At 33.2% G+C, this 18621-nt stretch overlaps 1 protein-coding gene across 9 annotated transcripts in view; it reads right to left on the bottom strand.

Moving 5' to 3' along the window:
* The window catches only part of NAALADL2 (N-acetylated alpha-linked acidic dipeptidase like 2), a 1497545-nt gene that overhangs the window by 169958 nt on the left and 1308966 nt on the right, over nt 1-18621 (bottom strand). The window contains exon 14 of one of the 9 annotated variants that reach the window (XM_079922506.1): nt 7686-7729. The exons of the other annotated variants lie outside the window; for them this stretch is intronic. Within the exon in view, the coding sequence (XP_079778632.1) occupies nt 7700-7729 (30 nt within the window). The 3' untranslated portion in view covers nt 7686-7699. Of the gene's footprint in view, nt 1-7685; nt 7730-18621 lie in introns of those variants that run through there. 9 annotated transcript variants of the gene reach the window in all.

Here is an 18621-nt window from a genome sequence, read left to right as displayed (position 1 = left end):
ACACTCTGGAGAGAAAAGAATTAAAAAGAATAGGTTCAGGTCATTCTAGGGGCAGAGGAGTCCATCGGACCCATTATTCACACAAAAAACAATGGATTAAATACCTTTAGATATAGAGAAGATTATAACAAGAGGTTACTTCCATCTGCTTAAGAGAGATTTGGGGGCAAGACCTCAAAATGGTGTTTACAGTATCACAAATTACATCAGTACTGAAAGTCATTTTGTGTCTGTTGGCATACAGAGCAGTTTTAGGACTGGTAATACAACAGGGACTGACCAGAACTGTAATGATGACACTCAGCAATATGGGATTAATACTCCAAATATGCACATTATGAACCAACAGGCATATACATGTGATACTAACTATGGTTGCACCTATGATTGGTATCCAGTGCAAATAGGATAGTCTCAATAAGACTTTGGAAGTATATGTAAATGTCTGTTGTTCATAACTGCTCATCATATTGAATGTTATCACATAAAATATTTATTTTAAAAAGCAGAAATGACTGCAGTGTAGCAGTATTGTAATTCACTTTTTGGTTTTTAAGATGTAAATATCTCTACATTCCTGATACAAATTTAGTGTTTTGGTTTTTTTTTTGTACTAGAAGATACAGGTAGTATTTTTACAAAAGTTAATGTACAGTGTTTTAAAATATAATAATTCAATGCAATACCAAATAAAAAATATTTGAAGACCAAGTTAAGTGGAAATTGTGCTTTATTATATATATATGACATCATGTAAAACTTTGTTTAAATGACCTGCATTTTTAAACTATAAAATAAAAATCCAACTAAATAAGAGATTACTCAAAAACACTCAGAAATGAAGCAACTGTAGTAATAAAACTGGTACTAAGCATTGAATCCATTTCAATTAAAGAAAACTAATAAAAAGTTGGAAATTACTATTATAAAATAAAATGCATTCTTGATACTATAGATAACAAAAAAATAAAAAATATTAGCAATCAAGGTTTGGGGTTCCTCAGAAGGTGTAGTAAGTATGCTATTTACAACATCTTACAAGCAGAAATTTACTGGGTGTCATGCTAAGTTGAAACAGGTAGCAAAAAGTGCACAATGAACCCAAGCTCTCAAATTTTTTCAGGGTTTTTTCCCCCATAACATAGTAGAGCTTTTTCAGAAACTAATATATATTATAATGAAGCAAAATTAAATATAATACGTCTTTTCCTAATATCACATGTAAATAATTATTTAATTAAATTACTTCTACGTATTCATCTCTATTCATCTATCTCTATTTTCCAACTGCATATATGCATTGAGAAATTATTAAAATAATGTTTATGAGATATTAACAATGGTTATTGGGAAGGTGGGATTTGGGTTAACTTTTTAAAATTTTAATCTTCATACTCCTCTGTATTGTTTTAAATTATTATACAGTTGACCCTTGAACAACCTGGGGGTTAGGGATGCCAACCCTCTGCATAGTTCAAAGTTTGTGTACAACTTGTGGTCAGCCCTCCACATGTGCGGTTCCTTTGTACCTGAGGTTTTGCCACATCCATGGTTCTGCATCCATGGTTCAACCAACCTCGAAACATGTAGTACTGTAGTATTTACTATTGAAAATAATCCATGTATAAGTGGACCCACACAGTTCAAATCCATGTTGCTCAGGGTCAACTGTAGTAAGAATCTTTCAGAAGGTATTTGCAACACTGGTTTTCATGAGAAGAGGAACTGGGTGATTGGGGAAAGTGGGTATGAGGAGACTGTTCACAATCTACCACTTGGTAATGTTAGAATTTGAATCTTGTGAATTTCTTAGTAATTGATAAAAGCAAATTAAGTTAATCTTATTTTGGTGATTTTTATCAAATTTACACACACGGATGGATTTAAAAAGCTAAAGTCATTAATACTCAAAATGAGTTGAAATTTGAGATCCAACTCTACTACAAAGATTCTATGGCTGTATTGATATGTAGATATATCAACATAAAGCCCTTGGAAGAACTTATTATAACATAAACCTCATGACTGATAAATGTGTAGAAACCTTGTTTTTCCATAAATGATATTATACAGTTATTCATCTCCATCCAGTTTGAAGATGATGCTCTGATTTTCCTTTCACTCAGCAGGCAAAGCAATGCCCAGTTCAAAATAAGATGCTTTTGCAACATGAAGATGCTGTAAATTGTTTAAAGAACTCTGCAAAACTCTTGTTCTTAGAAAGAAATATAAATGAGTCTGCCTGCTAAAAGGATACTTGGTGTGGGTAAGACAGAGTTAGAAGGTGATGACAGAAGTGAGTCAGCTGGACACAGAGTAGACAATAAAGAAGTATTAAAAGAAAAACAACCATATAAGGCCAGATTCATGTTCAATATAAAAAATTAAACACATTCCCACAAAACTCATTAACATTCCTCATAAAATAACCCGGGCTTGAAGTACCAAATTAACATATAACTGAGATCTAAGGAGATGACTCTCTAGTTTGAATCTTAGAATTTTAAGAAAACAATATATAAACAAAATAGTTTACATACCTCAGAATAGCTTTATACAATACGCTTTAAATAAATTTTCAAAAAAAATGCTACATTTACAAGCTCATTAGCAGATTTATAAAATCTAGGACAGTCATGAATCATGCCAATAAATCCTAAATTAAAAATATTTTTGACTTACAAATCTTTCCCATGCACTTTAAGGAATACATCAGTGTTTTTTGGACAGATGTCATTTTGATTGAGTTTATAAGTCCTACTCTCTCATTTTAGTTCAAAGTTCTGATTTATGAATCCTAACTTGTTCTTTCTTTTATTGCTAGTTCAGTCTTTTGAAGTTCAGATTTTGTAATGAGCTACATGAGAGGTTACACAATACTTTCCCTGTCTTTTTTCCGAAGGTAAAAAAAAAAATCCACCTTTTTTCCTTTGCCCAGGTGCCAAGAGTAAGCAGTCTTGTTCAGCAGGATTTTCATTTAAAAGCACTAACAGATCATTTTTCTCCATAGAACCCACAGGATAAGAGGATAAAGTTCCCATTATTGGAAAGATATCTCTACCGAAGAAGAGCAAAATAAAGCCAGAATCTGTATTTGTGCATACTACTCATTATCTGGCACCTATAATTTAGTTGTAAATCAATGTTCCTGAATGGGGTTAAGATGGAAATGTGTTTCTGGAAGTTTCAAAGAAGCACTATTAAGAAGCCAGCACAATTCTAAAAATGATTAACTCTTGACTCAAGTTCAAGTTCTAATTCAGCAACATTTCCCTCCCTCAGCAATTCCTGCTCCATCAGGCTTCGGTAATTAAAGTTATGTTTAAATTCTGAAGTAGCAGTGTTCCAAAGGTGGGAAAATATGATCTCTTTCAGTAACATTTTAATAAAAGATATCAGAGATTAAAACCTTAGCATTGTTAGACATTGTATTAGAATTGAAAAAATATAATTTCATGGGAAATGATCTAAGAAAAAATTTTGCATGGTAACAATATTGTAATATAATAAATTGAAATAATTTAAGCTCCCTAATCATTAATATTTTCAATGATTCATTCCAAAAAAAATGAGAGAAAAACATTTTTTAAAAAATAGTGGGCTTCCCTGGTGGCACAGTGGTTGGGAGTCCGCCTGCCGATGCAGGGGACACGGGTTCGTGCCCCGGTCCGGGAAGATCCCACATGCCGCGGAGCGGCTGGGCCCGTGAGCCATGGCCGCTGAGCCTGCGCGTCTGGAGCCTGTGCTCCGCAAAGGGAGAGGCCGCAACAGTGAGAGGCCCGCGTACTGCAAAAAAAAAAAAAATATATATATATATATATATATGTATGTGTGTGTGTATATATATATATATATATATATATATGTATATATATATATAGTAAAATTACACCCATCATGGATGAAAGCTTAAAGTTCTTTGGATTTTGGAGACACAAATAATTTTTTCTTTAAAAATTAAAAAAGTAATTTAGTGTATGTAATTTGACTTTTTCCAGCAAGAAATTCTCTAAGTAACTGTAAAGGAATTTAGCTCTTTATTTCTAGCAAACTCTCAACCTTTTACAGTCTTCTCTAAAAATGGTTTGTAAAATTGATTTTACAGTAGCCCTATTTTTAGTTTTTTGAGAAACCTCCATACTCTTTTCCATAGTAGCTGCACCAATTTACATTTCCACCAACAGTGCACAAGGATTCCCTTTCTCACAAATCTCCACGGATAAGCTCATGTAAGATTTCTAGTGACTAACTCCTTTGGACAAACAAGAAACCAAACTGAAACAGCTAAGATTCTCTCAAAATGGAATCTAAATATATAAGTGATATTTCTTCATTATCTCAACATATAACAATAGATCTCATGTTAACATTACTTTAGCGACAAATCCCAGAATATCTGAAATTATCATTAAGACAAAAGGTAGCAGATGCTGCTTAAAGTAAAAAACATTAGGTAAATTCTTACAAAATATACTACAATTGAGCAAGCATAAACTTTTTTATTCAAGTAATTTAAAAGCTTATTCATGTACCCAAATTTCAGATATATTCAGCAAAATAGTTCAGAGGAATTTTAATTCCCAAAAAATGGGATTAACATTTTGCAGAAACTTATAATAGAAATGAAGGGATAAAAACGCTCAAATTATTGTTTTCATTTCCTCAGTAAAAACTTACAAATTCACAAGTCTTAAAACATGCATCACTGTTATAAATTGATTCTTTTCTTTAAAACAAAATTAAAATAATGTTTCCTAGGAGATATATTTAAAACATCTTCCTATATTTTAACTTTTTGTATTTTTTTTTTTTTTTTACAACTAGAGGCCACTCTTTGCTCGTGAGATCAACATAAGCTAGTTTTCATATGAACCAGGAATATTCAAAATTGCTCTTTAATTGCCTTTAATGCATCTAGTGACCTGAAAATTCATGTCTTTTGAGTATATTTTATTTATAACATTTTTCATGTATATTGTGCTTTAAAATAACAATGTTTATAAAGAAACATCATTTTCCAAAATGCTGGACAACTTTGTATGAATATTTTAAAGTGCTGTGGGTCAAGAACCACCAGAAGTTTCTCCATTATTCCATTTAAACAAAACTTATATGTCTTGCAAGATTTTTAAAATTCTTGTTAATGGAAAACAAATATATGAATACAAAATCTAATTGAAATTGTTACTGGTTTTGATTAAAACATAAAAATATAATTTTTAAAGTCAATCTAATGACGTTGATTTAGTTATTTTTAAATTTCACCTCATAATCTTTATGTCAGTCAATGAGTTCCTATTTTACTTTAAAGTGGTTGTTGCTGATTGTCCCCAGCTTTATGAGCATAGACTCCAGGGCCAGACTATCTCGGTTTAAATCCTAGCCTTGCCACTTGCTAGCTCTGTTACCTTGGTCAAGTTACTACATTTTAGCTCATGCCTCTCTTTCTTCATCTATAAAATGGTGATGATAATAATAGAGCTTACTTCACAAAGTTGTTATGTGGAAATGAATCGATACAAAGTGAACAGTGCCTGGTATACAGCAGGCTCTACATAAGTGTTTAATTTTATTATTTCATTTTTATATTATCGATTATGAAATTATTATCAAGCACTGAAAAGGGTTTTTGATAAAACAAACTAGCCCTCATTATTCCAATTAACAGTGCCCTTCATTGTATCACTTGAGAAAGTATGCATTTACCTCATACTGTCACTAATCAAAGAAATTTTAGATTTTCTCCTTTAGAGCTGCCTTTGGAGTCATTCCAAAGCCAAATAAGAAAATTAATCTCATTACTCTTAGTGCTGCAAACAGTATTTCTTAATTTGGTCATTCAGTGTAGTTAACAGACATAAACTTAAAATATTAATGCTAAGAACAATAATAACGAAACTCAAGTTTACTGAATATTTCATATGCCAAGTATAGCACTGAGTTTTAATTTCATTTGATTAACTTTGACCAATTTGGAAAAATGTTTTCATCCTCAGTGAATACAGATGCATATCACTGATAACTGGGGACATTCTGAAAAATATGACGAAAGCTTTGAAGGTGATTTCAGCATAAAAAGCCACAAAAGGTTTTGCATTATGATACAACTCAGGTCATAGGTGACCACTGGGGCTAAGAAAGGCACAACTCTCTGGATGGCATATATTATCTTATTTTGGTTAAAATAGATTGTCACATGATTTCAAAGTCATCAGTCATTAAGTACCTTTAATTAACAAGAAATTCATAACTAGCAATGAATAAAAAATTAAAATAACACATACTTAGTTTAGGCTACACTTTTCCTCTTATTTAATTGCCTCAGGGAGTTAGAAAAGCATGAGGGAATATGTGGCAATAAGATATGCTTTGTTCTAATGACTCTCAATGGACTATAATAATATGTTCTCTAAGTCTTTGGTTAAGTCCTCAAAGTAAATTTTTTAAGCCTCTATTACTCAGTGGTTAAATGGGGATGATATCCACCAAAAACAATGAATATAAAACACAGGATGCATTGCCTAACACATCATAATACATAATAAATAATAACTATTATTACTAAATGTTAGTTATTAACAGTCATAAAATTTGCATCTGAAAGAAAAGAATATCAAAACACAAAGATGTAAATTTTTTTTTCTTTAAATGTATTCTAGACCTTCTTGGCCTTTAACTATTCGTTATGCCAAATGGAAAACTGAGGCAATATAGTAGTAGTTTTATCAAAAGAAAAAATATTATCTTTATGTACAAACTTTACTGACATTGCTATCAAGGCAAAACCTGACAAGGAAAAATTAGTTGACAGCAACAGCGAGAAAAAGACAGAAATCTTATTAAGATTTGTATACAGAAACAAATAATATAAAGTTACAGGAATGGTTTGAAGTAACATTTTCCCCCTCATTAATGTCCCTTTGTACTGTATGATTGCTCTTATTTATTCTTTGGTCACTTAAACAAGACCAAAACTCATTCACATATAGTACAGCTGCAGCTTTTAGACAGTTTCATTTTTTGTGCTTGAAAAATGAATATATCTGAAAACGCAGTAAAAGCACTCTGCAACACTAAAGTAAAATTACAGTGCTAGTCTTAAGGTTATCATAATAGAGCAAACAATAGCTCATAAAAAAGATTTGTGGCCATGGCATAAAACTTATCAAACGCCACAATTGTTCTCTGAGAGCTACAAAAGCCAAACTTAAGAAATACTATGGCATTTTTGTAACTGTAGAAGCAGCAAAAGTTCATCACAAAGAATAAGGATGCTAAAATGCTAAGGTAATCAGCTTTCTCCATCTCTCGGGGTAATTATTAGAATAATACGCTCCAACCAGAGGTCACATATTGCCTAATGAAATAGTTCATCTGAAGAGAGGGTACAGTAATTCTTACCAGCTGAAGGATAGCAGATAGCATAGTCTTAAACCAATGTAATGACTGCAGCCTCACAGTGCTGTGTGGCGATGGGTACTTTCCACAGTGCAGGCTGGACAGTCCCGTACGTAGTGAGTGCCCAACAGTTAATCAAAGGATAAATGAGCTGTATTAATATGAGTTACCTTTGAATAGAAACCAAGGTAGATTTCAAGGATATCAAAACCAATAAATCCAACACTTCAAAAAGATCTTCTTAGTGTCGTCTCATGACAGACTCACAAGTAGAAGGAAAGTCACAGCCTCAACTCTAACTTCAATCTTTTGTAACTGAAAAAACAGATGTCTGAGGTTATGTGAGCACTAAGGACACCAAAGAAACTTGAGGACAAAACCAAGCTGTACATTTCCTAACTTCAAGTTCAGTGTTGTTCTGGCTGCTAAATCTGATCTTTTTTTTTTTTTTGCGGTACGCGGGTCTCTCACTGTTGTGGCCTCTCCCTTTGCGGAGCACAGGCTCCGGACGTGCAGGCCCAGCGGCCATGGCTCACGGGCCCAGCTGCCCCGCGGCATGTGGGATCTTCCCGGACCGGGGCACGAACCCGTGTCGCCTGCATCGGCAGGCGGACCCTCAACCACTGCGCCACCAGGGAAGCCCCAAAATCTGATACTATTTACACAAAAGTTATGATATTGGATCTTTGTGACCTGCTCTCTCTGTGCTCGCATCAATAACAATAGTACTCTACGAAATGAAGAGGATGATACCTCACAACCTTATCATGGGATTCAACCACTCTTTCCATTTCCTCATCTCAAACCCAGGCAGACAATAAATAGTTCTCTAGTTCATAGATGAGGAGATCTATTGAACTGTTAAAATATGTGACAAATTGGATCTTTGTTCATATTTTCATTCTCTGAAGTACTGGATTTTGAAGCATCTGACCCAGAGAAATTAAGTAAATGTAATCTCTTCAGATTGTTTTCCCCTTCTTCCTTGCCAGCACAGATATAAGTTTCACAAATCTTTACATAAATTTCAAAACATTTATGTACATTTGAACCATTTGGAAAAGTGGAACTTAGGATATTTATCACACCATGTCATATTAATTTGTTTAACATGTACCCTGTACTACATGTGTATGAAATCTGAAGATGGCTAGAGTAGGAATAAATAGATCAATTAATTCAAATGCTGTTATTTTAATTAGATGCTAATATATTTAAGATCTTATTAACATTAATTTCCTAAGTCTACCTAAAAACAAAATGTGTTTTTTATCCACTGACTTATTTATATTAAAATGTAATCTATACAACAAAGATGCTACAATTTCCAACTATAAACTGAAACCAATAGTTAAGGTTTTCATGTTCACGTGAACTATTATTTCTGTGACTATATAGTTATGCTCCAAGGACTAATTCTGCTATCTACAAAGCTGAAATAAAGAGTAGGAAAAAAAAAGTTGAACCCTTTCAGTGGGTTCATGGTACACAAGAATGATGCTTTTCATTTAAATTTCAAACCACAAGATTTTCTTGTTAGTGTGTGCCTGGATATATACAGGTTTTGAGAATAGGCACTTAAAAAAATCATCTATCATCTCCTGGTTAGAACAGTTTGTTTGGAAAATGTTACCTCTATATTATTAGTGCTAAAATAGAGACAATAAATTCACATGCTCTAATGTAAACAAGTACCATACCAAATATTTTAGGAGACGCTTGTTCTAGAAAGTGTATCTTGTGGATGATTCTAGGAACCTGAATTCTCATCTTAGTTCTATCCTCTCACCCTGAACTTCATTTTTTTTCTGTAAAGTCAGGTAGGTTAGACCAGATGCCCTCCAATGTCCATTCCAGCTCTTTCTGAAACACATAAATACTATAAAAGGCAGTTTTGAATCGTGGAAAAACAGCTTGGTTTCATGAGATCCAGAGTCTGTTCTTGGTACTTGTAGTAGTTTTATGACTTTGAACAAATTTCTTATCCTCTCTAAATTTCAGTTTTCTCATCTGTAAAGTAGGGTTACCATTATCTGTTATCTACTTCAAGTGCTCATTCTGGTGAACAAGATTTTGAAGGTAATATATTAAAACATTAAAAGATGTTAAGATGCCACCATAATAAACTGGAAAGGATTAATGTTTATTGCATTAGGTTGGATTGACTAATGTCGGAATTTATTCTAGCATTTGAATTCTATGAGACAATGAAAATGTGCTGGAAACACAGAACCAAAGATTTTTATTTGTAATGTGCCTTTCTATGTATTTAGGACATAACCCCTAGTTTATAATTCTAAGTTAAAAGATTTCAAAGATTTTTAAGTGTTTCTACAAACTTACATGTTCATGATGGGAAATTATTATATTTAAAATCCATGAAACGTTGGTTGAAGTCATAATGTGAGAAACATATACTTAAAAGGATATCTATTTTCAAATATACTTGAATGTTTAGATGTTGACAAATAATTGATTTAAAGTATGGCCCTGTAACTGTATGCTCTATGGCACCTTGCATGTAATCTTGATTACACCCATTTCATTTTCTTATTGTAAGTTTCAAATTCCACTGAGCTTACATCATGAACTTTGATAGATGAGCTAGACTGTTGTGTCTGTCTGGGCAGGTGTGAGATAAATTGCTGGGCAGGCTATGATCTTTGGACAAATTACTCTCCTTGACTACAATATATATCGATGAGATGTGTCAGTGTTCATATACACACTTGTCAGTTGAGTTACCCAGGTGATGAAAATACAAGTTAAAGGAACGGCAAAATGAAGGGGACAAAATTCACTGTGTCATAGGAAATTAGTAAAAGAACCATCACCCTAAGCTAGAAATATAATGAGGTAAAACCTTTGGTAGGTTTGACAGGGGAAAAAATTCAAACCACTTAGTCAAGTATAAGTAATTCTATTTTTTCATCTCCATTCAAAATTAGTTTTACTTAATACAAATGAAAGTGAACATGACAATAATTCAGGGTGTTTTAAGTGGGGAGGAGCAGGTAAAAGGTTTATCATTTCAATTCAATAAATTTTGACCATTCATTCAAACTAAAAACTGATTTGTTATTGTTTTGGGTTTAATACAAAGAAAAAAAAATTGATTCATTAGTTTTATTAAAGAGATCTTTAGACTATATGAATATTTTATTCAGAATCTTTTCTGCAGATGTATCATCTATGCCTTAGGAGTAAGGCGCTGTTCTAGGCACTGAGGATTAATGTGTAAGGTTAAAAAAAAAAGACAAATGTGTCTGCCTTAATGAAGCTTGCTTTGTATAAAATAGTCTGTGCATGTTTCTGGTGCTTAATGAGAGCATTAATCAATCTTGTATTCAAGATATAGAATATTAGACATGCCACACTCAAAACATATCTATATCCAAGAAAAAAGCAAATTTCAGGAGGAAGCCAGATGATTCCCAGTAATTTTGTGTTTGACCAGACTAACTCCTAACTGATATCATTATACTCCCTAAAACCTAAAAATGTCCTCCATTAGATGATGATTTTTCAGACTAGTGAACTAATGTAGATATACAAAGACATAATTAATTATGAGAATGAGTGTTTAGAGAGAGAATTGGAAGCTACCAGAAAATACTATAACAGATTTAAGAGTAAAAAATATAAGAAATTGTCTAAAATCTGCTTTATCTATCCCCAATTGTTATTGCTCAACAAATTGTGCACTTCTATACACCCATTTTGTTTCTCCCAGACAAAACTTATTCCTAAATGCTGAGGAACAATCTAATCTTAAAAGGAGGCTCACTATCCCAAGAAAATACATCATGCAAATAACACTTTACTATCTATGTAAATTCTTTAGGTCTGATACTCGTCAAAAAAATAAGCTATTTTTCTGAAAATTGGGTATTCTTTAATATTACAATTTTCATCACCCCAAATTAACAAATTTCAGATTCAAAAGTTTTTTATATATATATAAATAGTTATATATATATATATATATATAGTCTTATATATACATAATAATTTATTTCAGTAACTATAAAATAAAAGTTTCCAATCTTCTGATAATTTTACTTTTAAAAGACGCTTTGAGCTTCATCTTAGTTATGTCAAGATTTCCAAGTATTAGATTCTTCATAAAACTCTCAAAATATTTTTTATAAAGAAGAATTTTATTTTAATACCATGCTACTTTTTCATAACAAGTAATAGAACAATTAACTCTCGTTTCCTAATTAATATAAAAGTTTAGAAAGGAATAATACTTTTGAAATTGTAAGAGAATCTGATATATAATAAAAACAAGGACTTTGCTTGAGAACAGTAATTTATTTTCAAGTATGAAGAAAGTGGATTCTAGCATTACACAAAAAGTAGCAGAAGATATATACCCTCTTCACCATCCTTGGTAATCTGTGGTCCTATTATCTAGATAGATAAATAAAATGAAAAAGTCTCTCTTTTATTCTGATCCTCATGCAAATTTCTTATACCACTAAGGTTACAGAAAACTGTGGTATCATTTGGCATTATTTGTCTTGGTGATAATCAAGAATAATATAACTGTTTCTGTTATACAAAGTACCCCAAAATGAAGACACAACATCTTTTGGAATGCTTTCAAAGGGTCTCATATGGTATTGTGGTGATTTTTTAGTCACTGTAAGATTAATATTGTATGTCATCTTGATCCAGGTAGACCCTACTCATAGCCCAAATTTGTGTTTGGCAGTACACAGATAAAAACTGAATTCAGTTTCCTTGGAAACATGCTGACTTACAGAGAATTAAAAGACAAAGAACCCACATGCTACATATAAAAATTGAACTCCTGTTTGGTTAGCTAGTTGGGTGGGATAGAGCAATCTCAAGATCAAAGTAAATTTCATAGAATAATGAATTCATCTACTTTATTTTTAAGAGTGTCTTAAGCTTCTAAGGAAGAGTTTATTAGCTAAATTTGCTATTTAAAGTATTCAATCAGGGCTTCCCTGGTGTCGCAGTGGTTGAGAGTCTGCCTGCCGATGCAGGGGACACGGGTTCGTGCCCCGGTCCGGGAGGATCCCACATGCTGCAGAGCGGCTGGGCCCGTGAGCCATGGCCGCTGAGCCTGTGCATCCGGAGCCTGTGCTCTGCAACGGGAGAGGCCACAACAGTGAGAGGCCCACATACCACAAAAATAAATAAATAAAGTATTCAATCAATTCCATTGTACAAAATTGAATGTTTGCTATTTTTTTAAATTACATAAAACTGAACTTATCAGTGAGACCTACTGATGTCCACACAATTTTCTCTATAGTGATCCAATAACTAGAAAGGCAAGCAATAGGAAGTCAGAGAAATTTGAGAAAGCATGAAATAGACTATCTGTTGCTAATTATCAAGAAGGAATAAACACTTTATTAAGCATACCCCTACCACATGCAAGGGATGAAACGGCCTGGTTTTAGAAATTGAAACAAAACTTTGAATTTTCCTTTAAATGCTATGATGATGAGATAACCCATAAAGAAAAATCATATAATTACAGGGAAATATTAATTTTTCCATTGACTCTTTCTTTCATGGTCAAACTTTGGGGGAATAAAAATATTAAAGGCTCTATCAGTAAATATACAATATTAACTAAAATTTATTATTTACTATGATGCAGCATATGATCTTCAAAACAACCATAGCTGGTAGATATTATTATTATCACCAATTTACAGATAAAGCAGCAAGGTTTTTGAGAGTTTAACTAAATTTCTTAAAGTGGCACAGTACTAATAGTGGACCTAGGATTAAAATTACATCTGTGTCCAGATCCTTACCATCCACACTCCTCAGCCTTAGCTTTGTAAATATAGAGTATAGCAAATATAAATGTGTGTGTGTAGACCTAGAATCTTTATTTAAATAGAATAAGGAAAATAATAATCTCTGAAAAATCATTATTTTAAGATACTCTGGGAAACATTGCTTTGACGATTTTGAAGTTACAAGAAGGCAGATGTGCAACTCTATTTTAAAGATAATAGTAATATATTCAATTCAAATTACAATGAGTTTTCAAAATCAAAACTGTTTGGACATATCCATACATTTTCTAGTGTCTATTTTCTTTATTTTTGCATGGTAGAAATGATATACATCTAAATCAATTATGAAACCATAAGAAGCACTTCTGAGTTTAGAGAACTTCTGATTGTTATTCCTTGTTTTGCAGAGAAGAAACAAAGCTATCATACTCAGTTTCTACCCTGTTGCATATTTTACGTATTAATCTACAACATTTTCCTTTTTTCTCAATGCCAACTAACCACAATCTCTATTTGAACAGAAGAAAGCAAGGCAAGGGAGCACCAGAGTTTCAATCTAACATTTCAGAAGAATGTTTTGTTCTCAATAGCAAGCTTCTCTTCTGGTTTTGTTTGTTTTCTTTGCTTTGTACAATGCATTTAAAAATCTATTGACTAGAAAATTAATAGCATATGTTGGTTGTACAGAGTCATATGACTCTTAACTTGCTGAAGGATTCGTATACTAATATTTAATAGAAAGGTAAGACTGTGATAAACAAGAACCTGAAGATATCATAGAGATTTCGCTGGGTGCTAAGAAATGGATTGGAAACATTTCAAATGCATAATGGTAAAGTTAATCTCCATTATCGAAGAGATAAAAACATATTTATACCTTAAAAAAATCTAGTGGGTTGTGGTAAAGGACTTATATAAATTCTTAACAACTTGTGGACCCCTATTTCTGTTATGTTGTTCCCGTAAATCCCAAGTGACTGCTGCTGTCCTATCTTTAAATAATAGCTATCCTCTAAACTCTTTTTTCTCTGGCTTAGCTGTGATAAGAACCTCTCTAAAATGAATTAAAGTGAAACCAACCAGTCACTTCCCACAAAGGCTCATGCTAGTAGATTGTATCATTTAATCATTAAATGCTATAGGTTTGTTCAAGCCCATAACATTGAATAAAAAGACTTAAATCATATGACAAATATTTGACATAAGCGGCTTTCTTATATTACCCTTGAAAGTTATTTTGCTGTGCCCATTATACTCAAAACAACAGTGTTGTTGGTGGTTGTGTCACTATGCTTAGTCACTGATGCAATAATTTTCTTCAATTATGGAGAGAAATCCTATTTAGCTAAAGGCAGTGCAATTTTGAATTAGTTAAATGTACGAATTGTACAATATGTTAAAGAAATATTTTCCAGGAATAAAAGAAGAGAACACATTTAATACTAAAAGGCTATATAAACTATGTTACAAACATTGTATAACCTCTACCACTAATTTTTAACTTACATTCCCAACAATCCTGCTGATGTCATCCATATTTTAGAGATGAGGAGATAAATTCAGAAAAATTAGGTAACCTAGACAGAATCACTCAGCTAGCATGAAATAGAGCCAGGATTTGAATAGAGGATGCTCTCTTTCCAACAGCCCAGACATTTTCATCTGTACCATGTTGCAACACCCACTCTCTCATAAATGTGCCCTTTTGTAGTGCATCTGTCAGGTAATCTGGAGGTCAAGTTTCTTTGATAAGGGAAGAGAAAAGGTTTCACATAAAGCAAACCTAAGAAACGTAAATCCTCTAGGGTAAAGTAATGTTTAGAGAGGAGAATTCTTCCCTGAAATCAGAAGGGTTAGAGACAACACTGAAATGAGTTCCAGAAATCAAAGATTATTTCAGGGGGATAATAGGACTGAATCTTACTGAAAAATGGCAAGCATCTGACTTGACAGTAAATAAAATGATACAGGGATACTAAATGCACAGAGTTGTACATCCGTCTCCACAATTCAGTTTTAGAGCATTTTCAACATCCCCCCCGCCCATAGCTCCCTGCAGTCCCATTCGTAATCAGTCCTGCTCCCTCACCAGCCCTAGGAAACCTCTGCTTTCTTTCTCTATAAATTTTTTTCTTTGAAACTTCATATAAATACAATCATACAACATGTAACCTTTTGCATCTGGCTTCTTTCATTTAGCATAATGTTTTGGAGGTTCATTCATGTTGAAGCCATATATCAGTATTTCATTCTCTTTATACTGAATAGTATTGACTTACATGTATATACCACATTTTATTTATCCGCTTGCCAAACTGATGGAAATCCGAATTGTTCGTAGTGTCAGGCTATTCTGAATAATGCTGCTATGAATATTCATGTTCATGTCTTTCTGTGAATGTAGTTTTCATTTTAAGGGAGTAGATTCCTAGTAGTGAAATTATTGGGTCATAAGGTAATCTTATGTTTAACTTTTTAAGAAACTACCAAATTGCTTTCCAAAGCAGCTATGCTATTGTACATTGAGAGAACTTTATCTTCATCATTAAATATATAAAACTTATGTGTTACTATAAATAGTAGACCTCTTTTGAATATCGAAAATTCAGGTGCTAAGCATACTGTTATGGACTACATGATTTGTTCCTCCAAAATGTATGTATTGAAGCCTTAACCCACAGTGTGCCTGTATTTGCAGATGGGGTTTGTAAGGAAGTAATTAGGTTAAATGAGGTCATAAGCTTGGGGTCCGGGTTAGATGGATTAGTGTCCTTGCAAGAAAAGACAGCAAACCACCAACAAAATCAAAGGACAACCTACTGAATGAGAGAAAATATTTGCAAATCATTTTTCTGATAAAGGGATAATATCCAAAATATACAAAGAACTCACATAACTCAATAGCAAAAAGACCAAAAAATCTTCAAAGAAGACATATAGATGGCCAAAAGGTACATGAAAAAGTGTTAAACAATACTAATCATCAAGGAAATGCAAACCAAACCAACAATTAGATGTCACATCACATCTCTTAGAATGGCTAAAATCAAAAAGACAAAAAATAACAAATGTTGGTGAGGATGTGGACAACAGAAAACCCTTGTGCATTTTTGGTTAGAATATAAATTAGTGCAGCTACTATGGAAAACAGTACGGAGGTTCCTCAAAAAATTAAAATTAGAACTACCATATAATCCAGCAATTCCACTTCCGGTTATTTATACAAAGGAAAAAACCCCACTAATTTGAAAAGATAATGCACCCCCAAGTTCTTTGCAGCATTATTTATAATAACCAAGACATGGAAACAACCTAGATATCCAGCAATGGATGAATAGATAAAGAAGATGTGATATGTATACATAATGGAGAATTATTTGACCATAAAAAGAAGGAAACCTTGCCATTTGTGACACCATAAATGGACCTCAAGGGCATCATGCTAAATGAAATAAGTCAGGAAAAAAAAAGATAAATGCCATATAAGCTCACTTATATGCAGAATCTCAAAAAACAAACACATACACACGCAAAATGAGTCCATGGATACAGGGAGCAGATTGGTGGTAGCTTGAGGCAGGGGTGGGGGTGGACAAATTGGGTGAAGGAAGTCAGAAGGCACACATTTCTAGTTATAAAATGAATAAATCATGGGAATGTAATGTACAGCATGATGACTTATAGTTAACAACATTGTATTGCATACTTGAAAGCAGCTAGGAGAGTGGATCTTGAAAAAAAATTGTAACTACGTATGGTGATGGGTGTTAACTGGACTTACTGTGGTAATCATTTAACAACATTAAAATATCAAATATCAAGTATCAAATAACAAGTATCAAATCATTATACTGTATATCTGAAACTAATAAAATGTTATGTCAATTATACCTTAATTTAAAAAAAAAAATAAAAGAGAGAGACACCAGAAAGCTTACTTCTTTTCTTTCTCAACGTGCATGTACTGAGGAAAGACCATGTGAGCACACAGTGAGAAGGGGAAATCCAATCCAAGAAGGAAAGTTCTTGCTGGAGAACTTGATCTTCCACTCCCCAGCCTCCAAAACTGTGAGACAATATCTGTTGTTTAAGCCACCCAGTCTGTGGTATTTTGTTATTGCCGCCCGAGCAGACTAATACATATACCAACAATTATTCATGGCCACTAAAGGGATAGTTGAGAGCTTGGCAGGTATCTGAGTTCCAGGGAAGAATCATTCTTCACTGAAGGCCTCTGAAACAGCCAGTGGAGGTTTGGAGTCTGGAAATTCTTCAGAAATATGAGTAACTAGACTATATCATATGTTTTCTTTGTTATGTTTCTTTCATAGAGCTGTCTTAAGTATAAAGAATTGCAAGCAATTTTGGATTGAAGAGATGGTGGTACTGAGGTTGGAGGACAGAATATAGTGAGTTAAAAGACTGTAAAATAAATTGCTGCTGCCATAACCACAGTTGTGGTCCATCTGTAGTTTGTTTTTTTTTTTTTTTAGAAATTATCTTGTTTTCACAGGCATCCAACTCACTAATTATATGCAAACAATAAGAATCAAACTTCTGCCAAAAGAATTAGCTCTGTAGCCAACAGCAACTTACTTTGGCAGGACAGATGTATTCACTAGCATTAAAAACACTTAATATATTTTTATTCCTGAATTAAATACTTGTAACTAGTCTCCAAAAGGGACAACTGAAGATATGAAAAGAGAAGACAAGTAACCCTAGGCAAAATATTTTATTCTTATTAGAAAAATAAAGCTGAACCTCATTATTTTAGGAGTTAGAATTTATAAAGAGAAAAAATAATACTTTTATTTAAGCTGCACAGCTTTCATGAAATACAATAAGACTTAGTAATGATGGTTCTGAAATAAAAAGTGTTTGGATTTAAGAAAAGTTCTCTGGAGTACATATGGATTGGACTAGATATCCAAGAGTAGAATTAAAAGAATCAGTTGAAGTGAATATTTTGTTTGGAAGCATTTTCTGGCAAAGTATAAAAGTCTAAAATGTATGTGACATTGGCATATATTCAAAAGTAAAGTATTCTTTATAATTCATAATGATTAAAGCACAGAAGTAAGGAAAAGAAAATTATCTGAATTTTAGAATTCTTCATTTGAATTGTCGCCAAAAAAAAGTACTATGGTTCCAAACTCTCATTCAGCTGTTTATTTTAAATATGAGTAATACCTAGCTTTAAAAAATAGTTTTTAGGGCTTCCCTGGTGGCGCAGTGGTTGAGAGTCCGCCTGCCGATGCAGGGGACATGGGTTCGTGCCCTGGTCCGGGAGGATCCCACGTGCCGCGGAGCAGCTGGGCCCGTGAGTCATGGCTGCTGAGCCTGCGCATCCGGAGCCTGTGCTCCGCAACGGGAGAGGCCACAATAGTGAGAGGCCCGCGTACCGCAAAAAAAAAAAAAAAAAAAAAAA

The sequence above is a fragment of the Stenella coeruleoalba genome, assembly GCF_951394435.1.
Source record: "Stenella coeruleoalba genome assembly, chromosome: 5".
Taxonomy (NCBI): Eukaryota; Metazoa; Chordata; class Mammalia; order Artiodactyla; family Delphinidae; genus Stenella; species Stenella coeruleoalba.
This window is presented reverse-complemented; position numbering and strand designations above follow the sequence as displayed.